At 40.1% G+C, this 23,428-nt stretch overlaps 1 protein-coding gene across 3 annotated transcripts in view; it reads left to right on the top strand.

Moving 5' to 3' along the window:
* AKT3 (AKT serine/threonine kinase 3) overlaps positions 1–23,428 on the top strand; it is a 306,189-nt gene that overhangs the window by 121,254 nt on the left and 161,507 nt on the right. For 2 of the 3 annotated variants that reach the window (XM_027046228.2, XM_053209310.1), the window contains exon 3: positions 12,785–12,910. In XM_027046228.2, the coding sequence (XP_026902029.1) occupies positions 12,785–12,910 (126 nt within the window). Of the gene's footprint in view, positions 1–12,784; positions 12,911–21,724; positions 21,839–23,428 lie in introns of those variants that run through there. The other variant, XM_053209311.1, reaches the window with a different exon arrangement.

Here is a 23,428-nt window from a genome sequence, read left to right as displayed (position 1 = left end):
TAATAGAACTTAATATTTATGCAATGGGGAATCACTTTTATAATTTTTCATTTCAGTGGATTTTGAATGACTTTCATGACTGATGCTCCAAGTCGTTTTCCTTTGTGATGCCTTGATTTTCAGAAAATCTTACCCTTCAAACTTTCAGGAAACACTTGAAAACAGGCTTTATTATGCTTGTAGAGGTGTAGGTAATGATGAGGAAAGAAATACTTGTGTATAATGAGAAATATACCCATTTAAGGTTTTTTGGTGTTTTTGTTTGTTTTTGTTTTGTTTTGTTTTTTTTTTTACAGATTATTTGTTGTTGGAACAGTAGGTAGATTGTTTTAGCAAATTTCCTGTCTGTGTGTTAGGTAATACTGCCCTCAGAGGGCCAAGGTAAGTAAATTCATTTTTAACATTGAGAGGCAGCTTTTCAGCTGTTTGTCTGATCGATAAGCTTGCCTTGGGGAGGAGAAATGGACTTATTAGAATAATTGAATAGTGCTTGATGTGTCCTGTTCTTTTGAAATGTTCACTTTCTCTGCGCTAAGTGTGCTGAGCCCCTTAAGCACACTCAGTTCTTGCCTCAGAAAGTGATAGCAGACGACTGGCCACAAATTGCTAAATTAGGTCCGTTTACAAAAATGATAAGAGAATTAACATGGGAAAGTTAAGATGATTTTACTTGGGTGTCTTTTGCTTTTCGTCTCTTTTGATCGCAAATATTCTGGTATTCAAAATCATTTGAACCACACTTTGAATACATAGCCACATTCATTGAAATGGAAACATATTCCCTACAGTTTTATCGACTTAAGCATAATCACATCTTAAAATACAGTATAAAGTCAAGAATAATTGACTTCACTGGATATGTAATTGTTAGATGCAAATATAAAATATACTAGAAGTTGAAATACAGTATTCTTCCTAAGTGTTTATAAAAGTGTAACATTAATGTATGGTTTAACAGAGATCTAAATTCAGAATGTTTGAGGTCCAGTGATAATTATCTTGCACAATAAAAAAAGAAGAGTGAGAAAGCCCTGGTGTCAAAGTAATGAGTTGTGCACCCTTGCGTTTTGTATGTGGTAACGTTTTTATGAGATACTTTGAAAGAAACATTGAGATGTTTGGTAGTAAATCCCGTGGCGTGCTTGATTTTTTTCCCCACAGAGTAACTTGATAGTGAATCAAGAAAGGCTGTTTCTGTGACAGCATTATCTGTTTTTAGCAGAAGATTTCAATTGGGGGAGTATAAATGATATGTAATTCATTGTTGTCAGTAATAGTGGGAGATGAAACTAGGATACAAGCAAAGTGAGTAACAAATTGAAATTTATCCACAAAAAACCAGCACCTCCTTTGCCCCACAAACGTGCAACAGTGAGTGATAGGCCGGCCAAATGATCCGAACAGATTACACTTTATTTTAAATACTCCACTTACTTCTGTGGAGTTTAATATGCTATACATATTAGGCACTCGCTACATCTTTTTTTGTTTGTTTGTTTAGCTATACTCTAAGATGTAAACCATACTTTATTCATTTGACAAATGCTGGGTAATGTGTATGAGCCAGAGGTTGTTCTGTGTACTTCATAAGTATTCATTTATTTCCTCCAAACTGTTGTCCCCATTTTCCAGAAGAAGAAGCTGAGGCACAGAGAAATTAAGCAGTATGCGTGGTGGCACACAGCGAGTTAGTGGCAGAGTTGGCCTTTGAACTCTGGGCTCCCCACTTCTGAGAGCTTGAGCAGCCTGGCAGAGTGGGATTGTGTTTACTTCACTAGATCTTTGTTCAGATCACAGCTTTGGCCTTTACTTGTTAGCAGTGTCTCAGAGCCTCAGCCCTGCTGGGCAAAGTGAGGACACCCTGGCACCTGTCTCTCCGTGTTGCGGCAGGGGGGTGGGGGGGGGGCAGGTCTCGTGGGTGAAGCCCGAGAACAGTGCGTGGACCTGTGCACTTATATGTCCTTTTCGTCCTGGCTTTCAGCACTTCTGTTCACCCCTTAGGTGCTGGGAGGCAAGTCTCGGGCAGGATGCTGCCTAGGAAAAATGAAGGGGAGGAGAGAGGGCTTAGGAAGGCCATGGATTCAGCCGTAGAGTGAGTTTGTGGTTCGACTCAGTGTCGTTTTGGGGTCTTGTGCTCTGGAAATTTACTGTAGGAGATACTCCGTGGGTGACAGTCTAAGATAAAGCCCTATTCTGTTGTGTTGGGGTTTTTTTGCTAAGGAAGCGATCTGAATATCGGGCTGGGAGGGTTGAATTACCTGAGGGTTTTACCAGAGGACACGGCCTCTTCCCCGTGAGCAGGCACTCCTGTCGACTCCCGACCACTGCCCTGGGGAGGCACTAATGGTTGTGTTTGTTCTCCATCAGATGTGTTCTAACCCCGTATAGGTTGTGTTCGAGTGAGATTTCTGTGTGAGAGAGCTTTCTGACATGAGTATACTTCACACAGTGGTAGGTTTATCTGTTCAATTAATGATAAACGCCAGCCCGCTCTGGGGTAGGTGCTGGAGATACATGGTGAGTAGGTTTGTGTTATGGACTTGCTGCCTCCATATTTGATATTTACTAAGGCTCTTTGCTGTATATGCAATGTAGGATGTTACGCTAATTTAAATACTTAGAGAATATCCCGTGTCGAGATGGAAAATATTTATAGTAAAGAAGCTGTACAGTTTTGTCTTTGAAAACGTCCATTTCTTCCAAACTGTTTAAAGTTCTGTGGCCCCAGATACTTTGTTAAAATAGTCCAGGAATGACCGTGTGTTTGACGCAGTGTGTGGAGTCGGAGACTTTTTGCTATCATGCAGAAAGCAGATTAAGAAGAAAGCTCTGCCTTCACAATCTACAAGGGTGTAAATGTAGGCAAAATAATAATTTAGCTCACATTGAACCCAGCAGGAAGCTGAGTGCAGATTGAGTAATTCTCCACAACATATCTACTGCTATGTAAACTAATCTCATGGTTTATTCTTCATTAAATTGCCAAGATGTTATTTTTCTGTTGGCTAGTTTGTGTGGATGTTTTGCTCTCTCTCTTTGTCTTTCCTTCTCTCTCTCTCCATTCACCTTGCTTTTCTCTCAAAGTAAAACTTACTGCTATAATTCTAGTAAGATGTTCTTATGTTTCAAAGAATAATTAGTAAGTGTCACATTTTTGGTTTAAAGTATAATGTTGTCCAAAAATACTAGGAGGGAACCTGGGTTTGATGAACTAATTTACAGAATACCTTGAAACAAATACCATAATGCTTAAGGATAGATGGTCATTGTGCAGTTTTCTGGATAACAGAAGATAAAGCAGATAAAGTACTGGAGGACCTTAGAGACGTTTGCATTGTAACATCTTGTGGTATTCAGTGCAGTACTTTTCTTATCATTGCTTCAGCTTCAAAGCAAAACATGGAACCCAGCCTTCTTTAGGAAGTAGATGTGAAAACCATACCTAATATAAAAATGACAAGTTCATGCATTATGCAGTGGAAGCAAAATTTCTTGACTATAATATACTTTTCAAAATAATCACGAAGGAGCATATGTGGTAAAGCAGAGGAATGTGGGTACATCTGGAAAGCTTTTAAGGCATCTTGGAAGCACAACGCAGAAATCACCAAAATTGTAAACACCTTCCATCTGGTCAGTTGCGGTGGTAACATTGACCAGGACAAGAGCAGACAAATCTCGCAGTGACCTTGTGTGACAGCCAGACAGCCAGCGTGAGATCATCATAAACGTCTGAGTGTTTTGCAGTATGACCTCATTCACCAATACGATGCAGAAAGCCATGAGAGAAATAGACCGCACGGGCACGGTCTCGACACGTGAAAGCTCAGGTGTGTCACATGTCCCGCTGGGTGAAAGCAGCATCGTGAACCATTCCTATGCCTCTGCCAGTGTTGTCATGAGGCTTCAGAGAAGAGTGGGTGCGGTGCCTTGTCTTGGAACCCACACAGCAGCAAACCAGGTCTCCATGCAATGCGGAAGGATCCTCTGCTGATACTGCTTCCAGCCCCTCTCCCCACGGTGATGCGTCAGCCGGCGTCACCGAGAACCACCATCACCAGGCACACTGGGTGCTGTTTGGAGAGGCCAGGCATGGGAGATGTTGCCACCCTCCATGACTTTCTAGACCGCTAAAAACGACGAAGAGAAGCGGGAGGATTTTTCACTTTGAATTTTATTGCTCGGTCGTCCACTTTTGTCCAGTTCTCTCTTCTCCCAGCTGCCCTACTGTAGTTAAAGCTCCCTGCAGGCAGGTGCTGTACCCGTCTCACTCGTTCTGTACTCACGGAGCTCCTGCATATTTTGACACCCATTCCGGACTTCTGAATGAATGTGAATCGATTAGAAGCCATTATCTCCGGTTCTAAATAACCGTGTTTCAAGAACCTTGTTCTTTGAGCTGTGAGCGTTACCTGAAAATGAAGGAGCTGGGGTGCTTCTGGCATGTTTAGTAGACCCCACCCAGTCCTGGGAGACCATCAGAACACAGCCATCGCTGCTTGATGAGGGTCCAGGAGATCTCACAGAGGACACCACAGAAAGTAACACTTGGAATTTTGCCCAAGGGCAAGGAAAGACTGTGCTTGAAAGGTCTTGTTAAAAGGGGCGTGATAACCCAAACATTGGGGTTTGTAGAAGCTGGAAACCCCAATCAAGATATATTTAGTAAGCTCTTAGCATATGCAAAAGTACTTTCATTTTTTAAAAAGTTACCAGGTTGTCCCCATGCAGTTGAAAAATTGTTACTATGCTAGCTCATTGCAGTGTAGATAATATAAAAATAATTCCATAAGATTATTTTCAAGACATTTGTAAAAGAGGATGATGATAATTTCATTGAGAAACTCTACTTCTTTTATTCCCTGAGAGGCATTCTTAGGGCTTTTACTTAGAACTGATTGGAACAGAATACTCGCAATCCACTCTAGAAAAATGTAACAGACTCTTTCAGAGATGGCAAATGTTTTGTTATGTTTATCATCGTGCGTTTCTGCAGTAACTGTATTTGGCTTTAAGATCTTTAAGACATGGTGCATGGTTGTGAATTATATATTCAGTATTTATTTATTTGTGGTCCTAATATTTCTTTATGGAAATCTATTAGTGGAAAAGGATTCTGCTATATTTCTTTTAGGTAATGCATGTGTATTAATTTGGTTGGTGTCGGTCAGTAAGCAACTAAATACTTAACTATACTGTGAACCTCAAAATTAATAGATTTTATACTGATATCAACATGAAACCTCTTTCTTAGGTAGAAATTGTCCCATGAAGACTTTTATTTAAGACTAATGATTTCTTAAAGTCCTATAAATTCAGTTTGAAAGCTGCCATACTTTTGGCTTAAAAGCTCTTCTTTGGAAATTTAAAATTATTTTATTTTCATGGGACAGTACCCTGTGTATATCACTTAATAAAAATAATTCAGAGGGGGCGCCTGGGTAGCTCAGTGGGTTAAGCATCTGACTTTGGCTCAGGTTATGATCTCACAGCTCATAAGTTTGAGCCCCGCATCAGGCTCCATGCTGACAGCTCACAGCCTGGAGCCTGCTTCAGATTCACTGTCTCCCCGTGTCTCTGCCCCTCCCCACTTGTGCTCATGTGTGCTTTCTCTCTCTCTCAAGGATAAATAAACTAAAAAAGTAATTCAGAGATATCTAAAAGATACCTAAAATTTTAGCTCTGTTTTTGGGAAGACTAGTTACTCTGATATCTTCAAGAAAGAAGAAGTATTAAATCAATGCCATGTTTTGATATGGGATAGCCTTTTCATTTCTTTAGGTAGGATTCAAGTTTTATATACCTGCCACTAGTTAAAGAGATGTTGTTTTGGGGTGAGAGAGTACATTTACTACAGGTTTTGCCTGTTGCCTCATCTATGTCAATCTTCTCGAGTAAGCGCAGTACGGATGAGTGGAGTATGGAGTGTGAGGTTGGAGAGGTATGGTAAATGGCATCGGTTCCACTTAATAGTAACAAAACCTGACCCGTGCTGTGCTCAGGTAAGCAGTGTCCCACTGTGTCCTTCCGGGAGCTGCTACCACGCTTCTCGTTTTTCAGATCGGGGCGCAGGGAGCAGTTCCTGCAGCTGGAAAGTAGAGGAGCCAGGTTCAGACCCAAGGTGCCAGGCTGCAGAGTCCTTGCCCTGCAGCACGATTTCGTCTTACCTGGAGCCCTTGAAGGGTGAGGCGGAGTGGGGAAAGAGCTGAGCCTCACTGGAGAAGTGTATTGATCCTGTATTGACCTTGACTCTCTGTGGTCACCTCAAAGGTGCCTTCAGTAGAGTTTCTTTTGCTCTGAAAAGGGGACCCACGTGCCTTATCACGGTGATAATATGGCCAGTTTCTTTTTTGTGTGGGCTCTCCCCCTCCGTCAATCCTGAATTATTAACATACCCATCCAGTGTGGCTTTTATCTATTCATTCTTCCTCTCCGAGACAACAAAGACAGATAGTAACATAGCTTGAAAATGTGTGTTGTGATTAAACGTGGCAGTAGAATATACATATATATGTATATTCTCAGGAAGGCTGAGCCTGCAGTTCTGGCTTTACGATGAGATGGTGGTGCCACCTTGCACATGAGAATGCCCTCACCTCTTCCCCAGGGAGCGGTTAGCTTCAGAAGCCTGTGTCACAGCACGGATGAGTGACTGTTAGTCATGTTTAAAAAGCCGTGTCACCCGTGTCTCTGACAGAAACCAGAATTTCAGTGTGTCTGCAGTACAATTGTTGATAACCGGCTCTTTTGTTTTCTTCATATTTTGTCCAAGGAAAGTAGCTTATTTTAAAGCTGCTGCTTAATTGTATCATCTAAATTCTAAATGATCATGTGTATGGGATTCATGACAAACAGTGCTATAGTTGTACCAATTGCTTCTCAATCGGATTGTCTCTATATGTATTTCAGTAACATCTTCGTGACTTCACCTGACTGTTTTCAGCATAGCCCAGGACAGTTGGCTGGGCCTCCAGTGGATGAATGAGCGTTCCCGAGCTGTTCTCGGCCAGTTCTTCTCAAGGAGTTAGGGTCAGGACCAGGTTCTGGAACACAACCTAGCCTTAAAAATGAATGAACGAATAAAGCAAATACTCGTCAACATGATTCATTTGTGAGGATACCAGCTTTTTTCCGTTCGTATGTCTGAACAAATCTCAGCATTTCCTAGTTCTAGATGTAAGACCATTTGAACGTTTTAATCAGTCTGCTTTTAGTCCTTAGACGTACGTTCCTAGCTCCTACTCTGCACTTTTTGATGATACCAGCTTTAAAAGTGCAAAGGTGATTCTCAGCAAAGTGCTGATGAAATAATCTGTAGTGTGCGAGGATGAATGTAAGTTGAAGATTATTAAATACAAATGTGATTTGAGATCAGGTAGGACGTGAACACCGTCAGCTTGGTTGGACAGCCCTGAGCTGAATGCATCTCCTAATAAAGATGACCCACGGGGGTACTCATGATTTAAACTCCCACCATCTCCCATCTGAGGTTGTTATTAAAGATCAAGACTGAGAGCCAAAATATTATTTGTACTTGGTGGGGAAATCAAGAATGTTCTGTATGGCCACACGCGCTCAGAAACACTGAGATTTTTTTATTTGTGTGTTTGGAGAGATTACAGGAAATAAATTATTAAATAATGTAAGAAAGTTGGCGGAAGTCCAGAATCTGAAGTGATTGTAACCAAGAAAACTGTGAACTCTAGTGAACAGCCTCCTCCAACCCCGCATTTCCTAAATAGGACTCTCTCCTGTTTATAAGAGTGAGGTGCATTTCTCCCTTTGTGCTCAGAAGGTATTAACTATGTGTCTCTACCGCTGATGCCAAGAACTTAACAAATCAGTAGGCATCTTTTTTTGGTTCTGTAAACAAGCCTTCGGTTGTGGTGCTAAGAAACTGCATTAAGCTTTCTAGGGCCACTGTAACAAACTACAACAAATTGGGTGCTTCAAAACAAAAGACATTTATCGTCTCGTAGTTCTAGACACTGGAAGTTCGAGGTCAAGGTGTCAGGCAGGGTCATACTCCCTCCAGAGGCTTCACAGGAGAATCCGTTCCTTGCTTTTCCAGCATCTGGTGTCCCCAGGCAGTCCTTGGCTTGTGGTGCAACATCAAGTCACATGGCCTTCTCCTCGATGTCAGAGCCCCCCTGCCTCACATTTACACCTGCTTCCGAGATGCTTGTGATTGGATTTAGGGCTCACCCAGATAATCCAGCATAAGCTCCTCTTCTCAAAACCCTTAACTTAATCACGTCTTTTGCCATAGTAGGTAATTTTCCCAGGTCCCTGAGATTAGGGTGTGTCCATCTCTTTTGAGGGTCACCATTCAGCTCACTACAGAGGCCAAAATCTCAGGATCCTCGTTGGGAAATATATGTGTTTTGATATTGGAACCAGCAGACTTCAAAATACATAAAGCCTCCAGCCAAGGAGTGTGAGAACTAATTGAAAGGGCCCTTAACTAAGGTAGATTGAAAGCTGGGAAGAGGTGGTGTTGGAAATACCTATCCAACATCGAGGGTGTGGCCTCGATGCTTGCTGAGGATTGATCATGACAACGCGCCGTAAGCTTTGAATAGGAGCCCCATAAATGCTGCTGCTTTTTTAAACAAGGCTTTCTCCCCATTACAACAAAGCTGTGTCTTAGATAGTTGAAGCCTATGGGCTATAAATATAAAAGTATGATACAACTTGGTTTTAATACATATAATACGTATAAATTTAGGTGTAAATGCCATGTTTAAAATGCAAGCTGTGGTTGACTTTTAGCAGTCTGGCCTAAAAGGATTGGAGGCAGAGAGGGTACCTTTGTTCCGGGCACTTAGCCCCATAAAAGTGAGGACTTTTTGGCCATATTTTTAGAGCAGCCTGAGAGTGTGTGCCTTATCCAGACTCTCAGTGAGGAGGGTGTTCAGGTCCTTTTTCATGACCGGTGGGACAGGGTCCGATTTTCTTGGGAAGCCCAGGCTGCAGGAACAGTTCTCCTTTTCCACCAGTGTGCACGGTTTCCTGCCGTGGTATCGGGAAGAGCGATGACCTTTTCTATCTCTTGAGCTAGGACTCTTCTTCTTTTGTTCTGGGCCTGGGTTGGTGGCAGTAAAGCTCGCTGTTTTGCTTTATTCCCTCCTTGTGAATTTGTGTCCCCGGTAAGGCCCATTTCTTTGGCAGAAAACGAATCTCTTCTCAGTTCCACTTTTGGAACTAGAAAATAAATATTTAATTAGGCCAGCACATCATGCTGTGGTATGCACTTGACTTGAGAATGTCAGTGGGAACCTATAAACGAAAGGATCTGCTTTCAGGAAGTATTCAGAAGGCTTCTCCGAGTTTTAGGGGTGCCTGAAATCTCATGTGGTCAGGAGTATAAACTCCAAGAGTCAAAATCCTTGTCTTTTTTATTTGTCCACGACTGTCTCCAGCATAAAGAACAAATAAATAAGTGTACTCTAAACATCTTCTCAGGAAGTTTATTCATATTATAAACAAGAGTCAAATATCAAGAGTGTTCATTGAAAGTTTGAGATCCACTGTGAGCTTCATGTGATAGTATAATTGTTGACCAATTTAACTGAATCAACTCATTATTAACCAAAATTTGTGAGAAATAATACTTATTTCTATTTTGTCAAGAAGGTAAATTTTGACTTTTCATCCTGTGTCAATGACTAGTACAGTGTCTTGATGTAATCTTTCTGTGTCATGGATGCACAATAGATTTATTTTTAAGAGAGCTTTTTGGCAACCAGAAGTCCTGCTTGTAGACCATATGAAATATTTGAAATTTCCTAAGACTTGCTTAAGAAAAAAGAAGATTTATGTGGTGGTATCTCGTGTCTCGCATCTGAGCACGTAAATACTTAGTGGCTGATAGGAAATTATTCTTAGAGATGAAAATTTGATGTTTATTTCTTTTAATTTCATACTTCTTGAATAAGTGTTTTCAGTGCTTTCATAAAATAAGAAATAGTGCTATCCCATTATTTCTTCTTTAAAATATTTAAAATGATGGGGCGCCTGGGTGGCTCAGTCTGTTGAGTGTCCAACTTTGGCTCCTGTCATGATCTCATGGTTGGCAAGCCCTGCATCGGGCTCTATGCTGACAGCTCAGAGCCTGGAGCCTGCTTCAGATTCTGTGTCTCTCCCTCTCTCTGCCCCTCCCCTGCTCATGCTCTCTCTCTGTCTCAAAAATAAATATAAACATTCAAAAAAATTAAAATATTTAAAATGAATTTGTTTTGTTTTACCTTTGGTGTAATTATTAAACTATTGCTCATTTTTTAGCCTGGTAGACTTACAGCATCTTATACCGATATGAATCTGTTCCTTTACAGTAGCATTTGAAATCTAAATACTCCATCGCTAATTAGAGAAGTAATATCTAATGATTTTAAGTTTTATGTAGGAATCCATAGATAAAAATAGAAAAATAAAATAATACAGACAGTCAAGAAAGGAACTTCCTTCATCTTTTTTGATGGGAACTGTGGGTTTATTAACATTCTGGTTTTATAAATTTGGCATGTGTGTATCAATATTTGGGCCATATTTTTTCAGTAAAACAAAGTGAGGAGGGGAATCAGGTTTTCTTTTTCTTGCCCTTTAAGTTCCTTTTATGTGGTGGGATATTTGTGTACGTATCATTCATTCATTCATTCATTCATTTGGTAAATCACTATTAAGCTCTGTCAAGTAGCAGCCCTAGGCTGGCACTGACCCGGAAAGCATCACTGCAAGGAAGAGGACTGACAGCCCTTAACCACCAATGGGGAAGATCAGTTTTTCAAGCAAAAATTTGAACATATCTGCCATCGTGAGCTTGATGGCTTCCCGGTGCTTAGTTTTCTGATGATACTTGAGTAATACGGTGTGTCAGTAGTGGGAAGGTCCGTATAACTCAGCAGACCAGTGTTTTCGAAATGCCCACTGTATGATGTTACAAAACCATGCATATGTAAAAGATTCATTTGACCGGTGGATTTTCCCACAACCCGGTGTAGGAAGTTCATGGATATGGTGTCATAAAACTACCACTTGTCAAATGCTGATGTAGTATCAAAGAAAGATCACTGTAACTGTCAGAATGCTCTTCCCTTTTCCAGCTTCATACCTGTTTGAACCAGATTGCTTTCCTATGTTTTAAACCAAAACAAACATACTACAATAGATTGAATACAGAAGCAGATAACGAGCACCTGGCTGTCTTCTATGAAGCCCAACATCAGAGAGATTGTTAAAACTGTAAAGCAGTTCTCTCTTGCTGATTTTTTTTGTTTTAGAAAATATAATTTTCATAAAAATATATTAGCTATGTTACATGTAATGAGTTTATTGTTATTCTTGAAGTGACAGAAGAATTTAAAATTTCGTTTCAGTTCCTAATACAATAAACTAGACGTGATCTACATTAATGGGCTTGTGGGAGTTCTCAGTAACAGTTAATAGTATAAAGAGGTGTGAGGGAAGGACCTTGAGAATCGCTGATTCAGAGGCACACTGCATATCTGAAATGTATGTTGGGGTGAGATTATGGAAGGGCTTACATTTCCTGTTAAGAAACTTGATTAAACAGTAGGGAGTCAGAATATTTTTGAGCAGACAGGTGATGCAATCAAAGTGGTACACCCAGGCATGGGATTAATCTGGAGGTGGTAGACGCATTAGGACGGAAGGGGGTGAGTAGGAAGCGGGGTGGTCACGGCACAGCAGCAGAAAGGCAGGGTGCGAGGGCCCCATTCAGGCTAGGCTAATAGACTGGGGAAGGCAATACTGACTGAGCCGAAGGGGAGGCAACAGCCAGGTGTTTGAGCTTGGGTAACAGGGATCAAGAGAAGAGGCTGATTTGTAGGGAAAGGTGGGCTGTTTTCAGTTGTTTGCAGTACTGTGATTAAACATTTGATATTGAAGAACCAGGTAGAAATATCCAGTAGAGAGGGGACAGTTTTGAGACCAGATAGCCTTCCATCTCTTATGGTATCACGGAACACCTGTTTCTTAAAATTAAGAGAGTCCCATTAGGTAAGCAACTTGTGATCTGGTTGCTAAAAACTTACTTTTTGGAAGAGAGGTGACAGTTTATGTTAAAATTTGATAAAGTGCATTTCTTGACAATCATGTGCTTGGTATTGTAGCACGTGTTCTCACGGTTATTAATGTGTGTGAGTGTGTGTATGGTTTTTAAGCTCTGTTCACCCATGTTCCTTCATTTCCTTGACTTATTTACAGCATTGTAGAGAGGATAATTTCCCTATTCAGAACAATAAAATGTTGTTAAAACATGTTACGATCAAGATTTAACAGTGAAAACAGACTTTCCCCTCTTTCTTCTTAAAAAATGACACAATTAGTCAGTAGTACTTGGAAGATAAACATCCATTTCATGTTCCTCCTTATGATAAGTGTTTTTCATCGAAATTCCTTGATACTGTGTGGATGATTTACCAAGGCTTTTTAAAATGGTTGAAATACGCTCTAACAGCCCATCTGATAAAATGAAAAACTGAACAAAATGTGTACTCAGATGAATGATTCTCTGAAGAAATAATGGTGCAAATGAATTATCAAAGTGTGAAATCATTAAAAACAAAACATGTTTGAGTTTTTATTGAATCTTAATTGCAGGCTTATGTATTTTCTTTTGTAAGCTAAGTTAAAAGAAAATTGCCTAACTAAATTCTTGGAGGCCAGTGTTGTGGGACATATATTGTGCCATAATTGATTTTTCACATAAAAGCTGCTGTTCATTTTTCCCCCCAGCATTAACATGCATGCTTTCCTCATGTAGGAGAATATATAAAAAACTGGAGGCCGAGATACTTCCTTTTGAAGACAGATGGCTCATTCATTGGATATAAAGAGAAGCCTCAAGATGTGGATTTACCTTATCCCCTCAACAACTTTTCAGTGGCAAGTAAGTTAATTATAGTTGTTGATTCACCTCCTATCTATTTACTTGTGTGACCTCACGTGTCAGATCCCTTATGATATATGAGAAGCCTATGAAAGAGTTCAGGTTTGTATTTAAGAGCAGGGAAACTCTCAGCTTTGATTATCGATAATACATGGCCTTCTCTAAGGCAATACAGTATAAGATTTTATGTAGTTAGAACCTAAATGTGGTAAATACAGTTCCCCAAATGTGTACCTCAGGCCTTTCTTCATAAAATATGATTGGAGACCTTTGAACTCGGTTGCTAGAGTGAACTTGGTTGTAAGATGTTGCGGTACCGAGTGCATTTCTGATCGGTTTCCTGGCATGATCTTAGCTCTTTTCGTTGATCATCTGATGAGAAACAAGTGATTTACTTTAGAAATTCTTTTCTGGGGAGGTTTTATGTTTGAAGTTAAATTTTTCTTCCTTACAAGTATCTCAGAAAAATGTTTGTAATTAAGATTGACTTAGGGACTGTATATTTTCTTGAACACAGCACAAAATAAACTGAAAGATGGTTCTGCCTGTGATAATGGCAACAAATAACATTGCTGTGAAATGCCGGGCTCTTTAGGCTGATTGTATTACTGATTAATCAACGGAAGGGTTTTTCTGTGTTAACGCAGAAATAAAGCATTTAAAAAGTTACGTTAGGTTAAAATAAACTTGCATAAGAGCTAAAATCTGTGCCATTGAGATAAAATCTTCAGCTAGACACCATTCTTAATTTTGATTTTGGTTATGTGTTGTTTTCTGTTAGCTACATTTGGAAAAGGTAGGAGGTTAAGATGGAAGCAAAAAAAAATAAAAATAAAAATATCAAATAGCAACAACAAAATATCCAAGATAACAAAAGTCCTTGAATGTCATAAAAGTCATTTTAAGATTATATGGAGCCCTAGCCTTTTTTATGGATAGTATCTTTTAATTTTTTTAAGAGTAAGATAAAGCAGTAAACCAAAGGGTTTGTGAAATCATTTGAGTGATAAGAATACTAACTTAAAAGACCCAAACATCTCTCTATTTATATAAATGGATTCTTATGTAGGGATTTCATTTTTTAACAAGTGAGAACACTTAATGTGTATGTATTGGTTAAGGAAATAATTTTTCCCCCACTGGAATACACATTAGATGTTTATGGCTTTCTCTGACTAGAACATTACTTTTAAAATCCTGTTGTCAATTGAAGTAATATCTTGTATTTTGTGTTGACTTAAGAGCACATTTTTACTCCAAAGATCTTCTGAGCGAGCATTTGCTTTAAAATGATAAAAAATTGGCTTTTAAAACCCTAACAGCATACATTATCTCCTCCATAAGGCCAGTACAGTTTCTTAGTTTCTCTATCTTACTAGCAAATGGTATTGGTTTGTCTGAAATGATTTATGAAAGTACAGCACTCCTGTATCTGCTGATCAAAATGCAGCATTTTTTGACCTTATGAAATTTCACACCCCAACAAGTTTTAAAGACATACTGTATGTCACAGTCTGCCAACATCTGCTCCAACACTTCCACTGGCAGAGGCGGAAATAAATACTGCACTCTGGGGGAGAGATCCTATTTGGTGACTGACAGTCAGCCTATGCACGAAGTAAGTATTAGTTGACATCTGTAATCTTTACTTCTATCATCAAGTAGTCGTAGGTAGTTGACAAACCAACAAGTGAAGTTATAGACCAGCTCCTTAGTTTTCAGAAGTGTATTAACATGGGTCTTACACTAAATCAGCTATTTAAGATAGATTATTCTTGAAGCTTGACTTCCTTGCAGTCTTAAGCGGACCTAAGGATGAGTTGTGAAATGGACGCTGGTTGAAGAAGTAGTTCAGATTCCAGCTTTGCCCCGAGGCACGAGTATGACCTCGGAGGGATCGTTCTCTGAAGCTCTCAGCATAGAGGGAGAAACACATGGATGTCATGAGCCTGCAAGGCCTTTTTGTCTCCTACATGCTGAGATTCTGTGAGGGGGATTTTGAGCAGGCCTTCGAAGAGTGAATAGGAGTTAAATAGTTAAAGCAGGGGAGAAGGATATTCCTTAGTGTTCCATAATGTTTTTATGAAAGATTAAGAGAAGGAACAATTGGAGCAAGGGAGAGATACTTGGCCAACAGTTTCCTTCTGTCCCTGGCCCCCTGGAGTATGTGAAAAAAGAGATGATTTTACCAGGTACTTGTAAGGTATGTTGGAAAATGTTACATATGCGTATATGTATGTTCCATTGATGGCTACATGAGTCCCTTGTTTTTCCTGATAATTAAAAACGTTACTTCCAATTTAATATATGTGGGTTTTATTTGAATTTTACCAAAATAGGCTTTTTATCCGTCTGAAAACATGAAGAATGAGACCCGGCCGGGACTTCGAATCCCTCTCCCCAATATTCACTAAATTTCACATTCCTTCCTTTCGGATTTAAAATTTCCAAAAAGTTAGTTTGTGCTTATATATTTCTATTTCTCAATCCATTGCCGTCTGGCTTTCTTTCTTAGTCACTTGATTGAAACCACTTTCAGTAAGTTCTCCAGTGACCACTTAATTACTAAGACCAGTAGACATTTCTCAGTTGTTCTTTTCCTGGATTGACATCTTGGGCTGCATTTCACGCCATCGATCACCACTTCTTTCTTGGGGTGACCTCTCCTGTTGTGTTCTGGGATGCCTCTTCTGGTTTCCTTCCTTTGCCTGTTTGGTGGATTATGGTACATAACTGGGTTCTGGTCAGGGAAGCTTCTCATTTTGTCCCCGTTTCCTGGGTGGTCACATTCACTTTGAAGGTTTTAGTTACCACCTGTATGCAGTTTATTCTCCCACAAGATATATCTTCAGGGCAGACCTCTCTCCTGAGCCCTAGGCTACTATAGTCAACTCACTGCTGGATATCTCTGCCTAGGTATTTCTGGGACTCAACCTGTCCTAAGCTGAATTTAAGATAATCTTGTCAACTTCCCCCTGTATTCAGTATGTCAGTTCTGTTCGTTCGTCCGTCCTTCCTTCCTTCCTTCCTTCCTTCCTTCCTTCCTTCCTTCCTTTATGTTTATTTACCTTTGAGAGACAGAGACAGAGCAGGAGTGAGGGAGGGGCAGAGAGAGAGGGAAACACAGAATCCAAAGCAGGCTTCAGGCTCCGAGCTGTCAGCACAGAGCCTGACGTGGGGCTTGAACCCATGAACTGTGAGATCATGACCTGAGCCCAAGTCAGATGCTCAACTGACTGAGCCTCCCAGGTGCCACTCCTCAGTATGTCAGTTCTGTCTTGAGCAGAAACCTGAATCTATTCCATGCCTTTACCCCCGCCCCCCACTGCCTTCACATCTTCACCCCATTCCCAGTCCATTTCTGTTTCTGCTGATTAGTGTTTGAACTGTAAATCAAACTATAATCACCCCAGAACAAGCTTGTTGTCTTCTATTGTAGATTCTTAACTAGATGCTCTGCCTGTAGATTCGACCGACCACTTACATTCTGACCTTCTCGTGACTGTCACAGGGACCATTCCCCAGTTAAGTCCTCACCGTACCATTCCACTGTGATGGCCCTGCCATTGCCTACTGGATGAAGTCCAGCTTCTTTAGTAGATCATGTGGGGATCTCCTCAGTCTGACTTCTGCTTTCAACTCTCGCTTCCTGTGTCTTCTGGGTGGTCACATGTGGGCACAATGAAGCGTTTGTGATTCCCTGCACAAACTCCACAGCTCTTCCACTCTGAGGCTTTGTTCATGCTGTTCCCCCTGACTGGAATGGCTTTGTGGCCTCTATTTGTCTGGATCATTTTTTTCATCCTTTAAGATTTAATTCACATTTAAATGCCCATCCTTATTCCTACTAAATTACTCTTCCCTGCCTTTCATCAAGCTGGTCTCTTTTGTTGTTATCACAGTGGTTTTTGGTTATTTGTTCATGTGTTACGTCTCCTCTGCTGATCTGCAAGTTATTTTAGGGTAAAGAGCCTAGTGTTATTTATCTTTTATCTCCTAGTGCCTACCTATTAGGGCTTAATAACCATTTTTGAATGAATGAATGAAAACAAATAGTCCAGATTTCTCCAGTTTTAGATGGAAAAGGAAGCCTTTTGAAATTCAGTGATCTGTATAAAGTTACCTTACTAGGTAGTGGTAGCTAAGTGCCAAGGTTAGAACTCAAATTCATCTACTGTCATTTGCATTTTATTTCCCTCCCCTGTCCCCATTCTGTGCCGTTTTCCCTAGATTGAGAGCCTTTGAGATATGATTTGGGGTCAGAGTGACGATATTTTAAATGGCTAGATAGCCTTTGGCATGCAGAATGTAAACTCTCCAAGCCCCTGAAACATGGATGAAAAGATCTGACCTCATCCTCCTTTGGGGGATCATATATGAACTCTATGCGAAGGTCCTCTCTAAATATCATACTGTAGAAATGTAAGTAAAAATAACCATTGTTTTTCAAGCCAAGTGCCTCTCTAATCAGAATTATGATTTGGTCAGTTGCTAATTATAGATTGAGATTATTTTTGCGCAGGAAACATTACAATTTGGGAAATAATATAGGATACGTAAGACACGAGCATTGTCATAAAGCTGCGTTCACACGTACTTTGAGCACAGTAGCTGGTCTACCCAGTAGTCATGGTCTCAAATGTTTTGACAGTTACCAGCCCAACTGAAGAGTAAAACAGTTCTTCAGTGGAGAGTTTGAACATTTGTCCGTGTGTCTTGGGGCTCAGCTGCCTTTTTATCTACTCCCTTTCACTCTCAGTGGTGGGAAGAGAGACGTGCCAACCTGTGTTCTAGTAGCACCTCCCAGAAATCCAGCTTATTCCGTGTTGCAAATTCTGACCATATCTCTTTCCTCTCTGAAACCTTTCTTCAGTCAGCTTTTTAAAAAAATAGGTCGATCTGCATTTCTTAGGCCAATTTTGAAATGAAATGTTTACTCATTAACCTATTTTTCTTCTTTTTATAAGAAAGTAAGGGGCTTAAACCTACCAAAAAGACATCATTACCTCTGAATACGTAGTATAAAAGATATTTTAAATACATAGAAAAATGAGGCAATTTCTACTAATGTTTTCACTGTGGCTGTTCATGGGGATAGAGAAATTGCTAATTGATTCTCAGTCTTACATAACATATAATACAACCTAGAATAGCAACCCTATAAATCCAGGGTAACTCTATACCACATAAATATAGAAGAATTATAAGAGATCTGGCTAGTTCACTTTTAAAGGGTTTATTGATCATTAGAACCATACTAGATACTAAAAGGAGTATAAGATACAATGTTTGAATGTGGGAATTTGTCATTGACTGTGGAAGACATTCACAACACACTGCAGTGGGAGGAATGATGAGATTCGTCGCCAGAATGAATTTTAGAGAAGTTGAGAGAATAGGTAAAGGTAAGCTAGGGTGACTAGGTAAGGATTTTAGCATGAGCTCTGGAGGATAGGTGATATGTAAGTTTTCGGAAGAAGGAGGACATTCACAGTGAGGTTAACAACATACGCACATGAAGTCCAGAATTAATGAGGAGCCTATTTTGTGAATAGCATAGGCAATATCACAGGTAGATAGAACATTCATGTTGGAGGAAAAACAAGATTAGATACTTTGTAATCAGATTGTGAAAGATCTTAAATACCAATTTGATGTTTTTAATGGAAACCAGCTGGGAACCGTCGGAGGCTTTTATGCATTAGGTGTCCAAATCAGTATCTGATGAAAAGAAGAACCTACCAGGTTACAGTAGAAAGGGGACATCTGTAAGCAAATGGCGCTCTTCCCTCCATGAGCCAGTCGGTCAGCAAGATATCGTCTTGTTTCCGTACTCTGCAATCTCCCTGCTACCATCCTGGGGCAGCTCTTCATCAGGTTCTCCCTGGACTATTCTGATAAGTCTCCTCCTAGTTGATCTCTTGCCTTCAAATATTCTCCTCTCTGGGGTATTTGGGAGCAATGCATAGGATAGATTAATCTTCGGAAAAAAACTTCCTTTCCAAGTATCACCTCCTTAGCTCAGAAAAATCTCACATTTTTCCATTTTTTGCAAGAGGAGCCTGAATGGCTATTTATTTATTTTTTGTATGTATCATGTATCAACAATTGAACACTTGCCCAAATCATACCTATGTTTCTACTCTGTGTATTTTCAATATTCACTTTGTCTTCTATTACTCTTTAATGTTCCATACTTTACTTTTTGACATATATTGCTACATTCTGTTAGGTTGAATTACATATAAAGTTCTTAACCTCATTTTTGTTTTCAGTGATTTTTATTTACACTATTTTATGTACTTGATCATTTGAAGATTTGGTGCTTTTCTTCCCCTTGCCTGTGATCGGATTTTTAGGCAAACAAAGTTATGTCCTGTAATAATGGCGTCTCACTATATATAATAGAGCCCTTACTTAAAATTTGATCATGTAGTGGATAAGTGCAACTGTAATCAGATTTTCTTCCTTTCTGTCATATTTTCTAGGGGGTACTGTAATCATTTATTTGCAAAGTTTAACCCATAAACTAAGTTTAGAACGGGGAAAGGAGAAAACCTTGTTAAAAATCACTTTAAAGGGAGATTGTTTGTAGAAAATTACAAAGAATAATAATGCCATACTCAGTCACACATTCTCTTCCTGCCATTCAAATCACACCCTAATATGATAAGAAAAAATTTCCACAGAATGTCTATTCTTCCCTTCTTTTCTTCGGCATTACACAACAAACGTACAAAAAGCAAAAGTATAATCCTGTTTTCATGGACATGACTATGGAGTTCAGGGTTTCAGATGCGGCTCCTAGATGTGACAGCCCCCCTCACCATCACGTCCTTTATGGACATAAATTTACATTGTGTGTCACATGAGTTTCCTATTAGATAGTCTCACTGTTCTAGTACTTCCTTCGTTAGAACGTTGTCAGTGACCTGCTCAGACAGACATCTGTCACGAGTCTTCCCTCGTGACTTTTCTGAGCTCTCTGTCACCCCCTTTCCTGATTTACCTGAAGCTAATTTATAGTTGCCGTCTTTACTGCCATAGCCTCATTTATCGGAATGTAAGTTGGGGGGGCGCTTATGGAGAACCCAGGGGAGTGATAAACTTCTAGAGCACAGTGACTGTGTATGCTCATGTAAAAATTTTCCTGCAACATTTGTGACAAGATCTGTGTGCTGGAAGGTCATCTGTCTTGGTTCTGCTACTTTACTAGTGTGTGGCCTTGGGCAAATCACATAATTTCTCTGGTCTTCATCTTTGTCATCTTTTTTTTTTAAGTTTATTTATTTGTGTATTTATTTTGAGAGAGAAAAACAGAGAGAGAGAGAGAGAGAGGGCACAAGCAGGGGAGGGGCAGAGAGAGGGGGAGAGAGAATCCCAAGCAGGCTCAGCACTGTCAGCACATGGCCTGATGCAGGGCTTGATCTCACCAACCATGAGGTCATGACCTGAGCCAAAACCAAGTCTGATACTTAACCGACTGAGCCACCCAGGTGCTCCCATCTTTGTCATCTTTAGACACGAAGGTTAATAATACCCACTTCTCAGGATTATGGTAAGGATTAAATGAGATGCTGTATGTGAACACGCTTTGTAAATTGTGAAAGGGTGTGCAAATAAAAGTCTCAATGTAACAGGAGATATGCAGTAATTTTGCTCGGTTGAGTTAAATGACAGCCATCCTTCCCTTTCCAGCTACATTACATTGGAATGGCAAGGAAGCTACTTGATTGGATTTTCTTTAAAGATCATTAGAAGTTTTAGGTAGAAACTATTTGCAGTGCTGTCTTGCACTTGAAGACAGCTTCTATGGGTTGGTTGGGGGAAGAAATCCCAATTTCATTTAATGCCAAGGACTTTGATCTGTAACAGCTAGTCCTTGTAACTAAACATGAGCTAGACCCCCAAACCATGGCCATGGCCACCTCTGGCCAAGGAAGGAAGCATCACTACAGCTGCAAGGCCAGCCCCATTTCATTGGCCTCAGAGGAGTGGGGCACAGACCAGATTCTTCAAACCTTCAAGCCTTTGGGAAGTCAAAGCTTCCACGGGTGGTTGGTCCATGTGACTATTGTTACCCCTTATTTTAGTCAGAAGTTGTTTTCACTTTTTAATAGAAGGAATAAAATCCTCACATATCTTTCTGACTGTCCTGAGGGGATCCCTTGGTTACCATCCATCGGTGGAAAGTTTTTGATTAATTTGGTTCTTCCATTAGATGATTACTGTTTTATAAGGTGGAAGATGCATTGGGACTTGTTCTTAAGGGAAGGCAGGCAAGGAGTGATGAGTTTCCGTAGCTTATGTTAAATGATGTGAGGAGACCCCAACAGAGCCAGCCTTCCTTCTCTCCCTCCTCTCCTTCCTTTCTCCCTTCCTTCTTCCCTTCTCCCTCCCTCCTCCTCTCCTCTTCCCCTCCCTTCTCTCCTCCCTCCTCTTCTTCCTCCTTCCCTTCCTCCTCTCTCTTTGAACTTCTCCTAAGGTCAACAGTTAACTACCATCTATCCAAAGATACTGACATAAAAGAACACCCTGCATGTAATTAGTTTCACTGAATTATTCTCAAACACTTTACCTCAGACTCTCTCCTTGACTCTCTTTCCTAGACACACTATCCAACCAACAGCCTCCCTCACGTAATTCTGTTTTTGAAATTTCCTACCTCGTGTGCCTGTGATTTAAAGTAACACAATTTGGAAGCATAGGAGTTATCACAATTAATATTTAAGCATATTTTTAGGAAATCTAAGTTCTAATGGCTATTTAGAAAGTTTTTATTGAGGGTCTATTGTGTTCTCAACATTGTACCAGGTACTGAGGGAAAAAAGAAGGAAATAAGGAAGGAAACCAACCTTTCTTTGAGCGTTACTATGTGCCAGGCCCTTTCACATATGTTATCTCATTTAATCTTCACACCGCTCTGAGGTAAGTATTATGTTCTCTATTTTAAAGAGACTGAGGGAGGTTATGTGACTTGGTGAGCTCGCTTACCTGGCAAATGGCCGGGCCAGGATTTCAGCCCGTGCTTCACAGAGTGACTCTGAAGCCTGTGCCTGTGTTCATTTCATAATCCACAGACCTGGGTTAGCCCTTGGCTTTGGAGAGTTTATCATCTAGTAGCAAAAATCTGCCACAAATCCTTGGAATTGGTATTTTGAGATGTTTCATTCAGTTCTGAAGTAAGTTTTACAATTAACACATTGAGTAAGAGTTTAGGAAAGGGAGGGTCGTTAAGGACTGGATCATCAAGACGAGCTTCTTGGAAATTGTGCTCGTTTGGAGAAAGAGTAAGATTTCAAAAGATGAAGTACATTCCAGGTAACGGGAATAGCATTAATTTGAAATGTTATTTCTGAGAAACTTCGGCTGAATCTCTTATTGTTGATTTAAATGAGTATGAAATCCTCAGATATGAATGAAAGCTCCAGATGGTATGTTATTTTTTTATCCCTGTATAGAGTGAAAAATATCAAAGGAGGAAGAAGGATAAATGATGGGAATAAATATGGCACTTGAAATCTGTAGCAGAATGCCGTGCTCATACCAGACACTTGTTTTCTCAGGGTCACAGTTAGGCACTCGCCCCCCTTAGCTGACCTGGTGTTGTACGTGCGGTTCTTGCAGTAACATCGCTGTTCCTCGTCTCTCCTTGAAGAGTATAAAATAATTTTACTGATGCAAAGTAGTACTCCATTTTAAAATCCCATCTTAAAGGCAGTGTTTTTTCTTCAGCTAAAAAGGTTTCAAATGATAGCTTTTCACTTGGGAAAGGTACATTATCTCTTTATCTGTTTATTAAAAACAAGACCCTGACTTCTTAGATAAAGGAGAGGTAAGGTGGTGTGGAAAGGAGTGGGCGAGGGGCACTGGGTGGGAGGCTCTCCCCCTGCAGCCTGGGCATGAGAAGCAGCTGTGTGGGTTCAGCCACACACTTGTGTACTCTTTTGCACTAAGTTAATTATTAACAGGTCAATCCAGCTCAGTCTTCCAGGTAAAAATTTGCTGAATGTGTAATGCTGCCCAACATGAGCCAGCCTGTGTGCACTGTTGTTTTTTATCTTGTCACCGATCCCAGCATTGTCCTCCATGATGCCCTTCCATCTCTGAAAGGTCAGAATCATTCTTTCCACACACTCTTCTGACTATCCTCATTTATGAGCTCGTTACATTTATAGATCATTTTTGGTTAAATTAAATGTGGATACCTACCTGGTTTATTTGTTTAATACTTATTTTTGAACTTAATTTTTTGTTTTCTAGAACGTAGATGTTTATGTGTAATTCATTTTTTTAATTGTCGACTAAAAGGGGTTATATGCCCATCGTATTTGCCTGTCATGGGAAATTAAGAGGGACTTGAGGAAGCAAGGAAAGAGAATTGACATTTTTTAAGAGCCTACTATGTACGACGTGCTTTATTTATGTGATCACATTATGTCACGGCAGGAATGACATGAAATAAAAGTACCTAAAAATCCAAGCAAACTAGACACTGAAACCAAGATCTAGAGAGAT

The sequence above is a fragment of the Acinonyx jubatus genome, chromosome E4, assembly GCF_027475565.1.
Source record: "Acinonyx jubatus isolate Ajub_Pintada_27869175 chromosome E4, VMU_Ajub_asm_v1.0, whole genome shotgun sequence".
Lineage (NCBI taxonomy): Eukaryota > Metazoa > Chordata > Mammalia > Carnivora > Felidae > Acinonyx > Acinonyx jubatus.
This window is presented reverse-complemented; position numbering and strand designations above follow the sequence as displayed.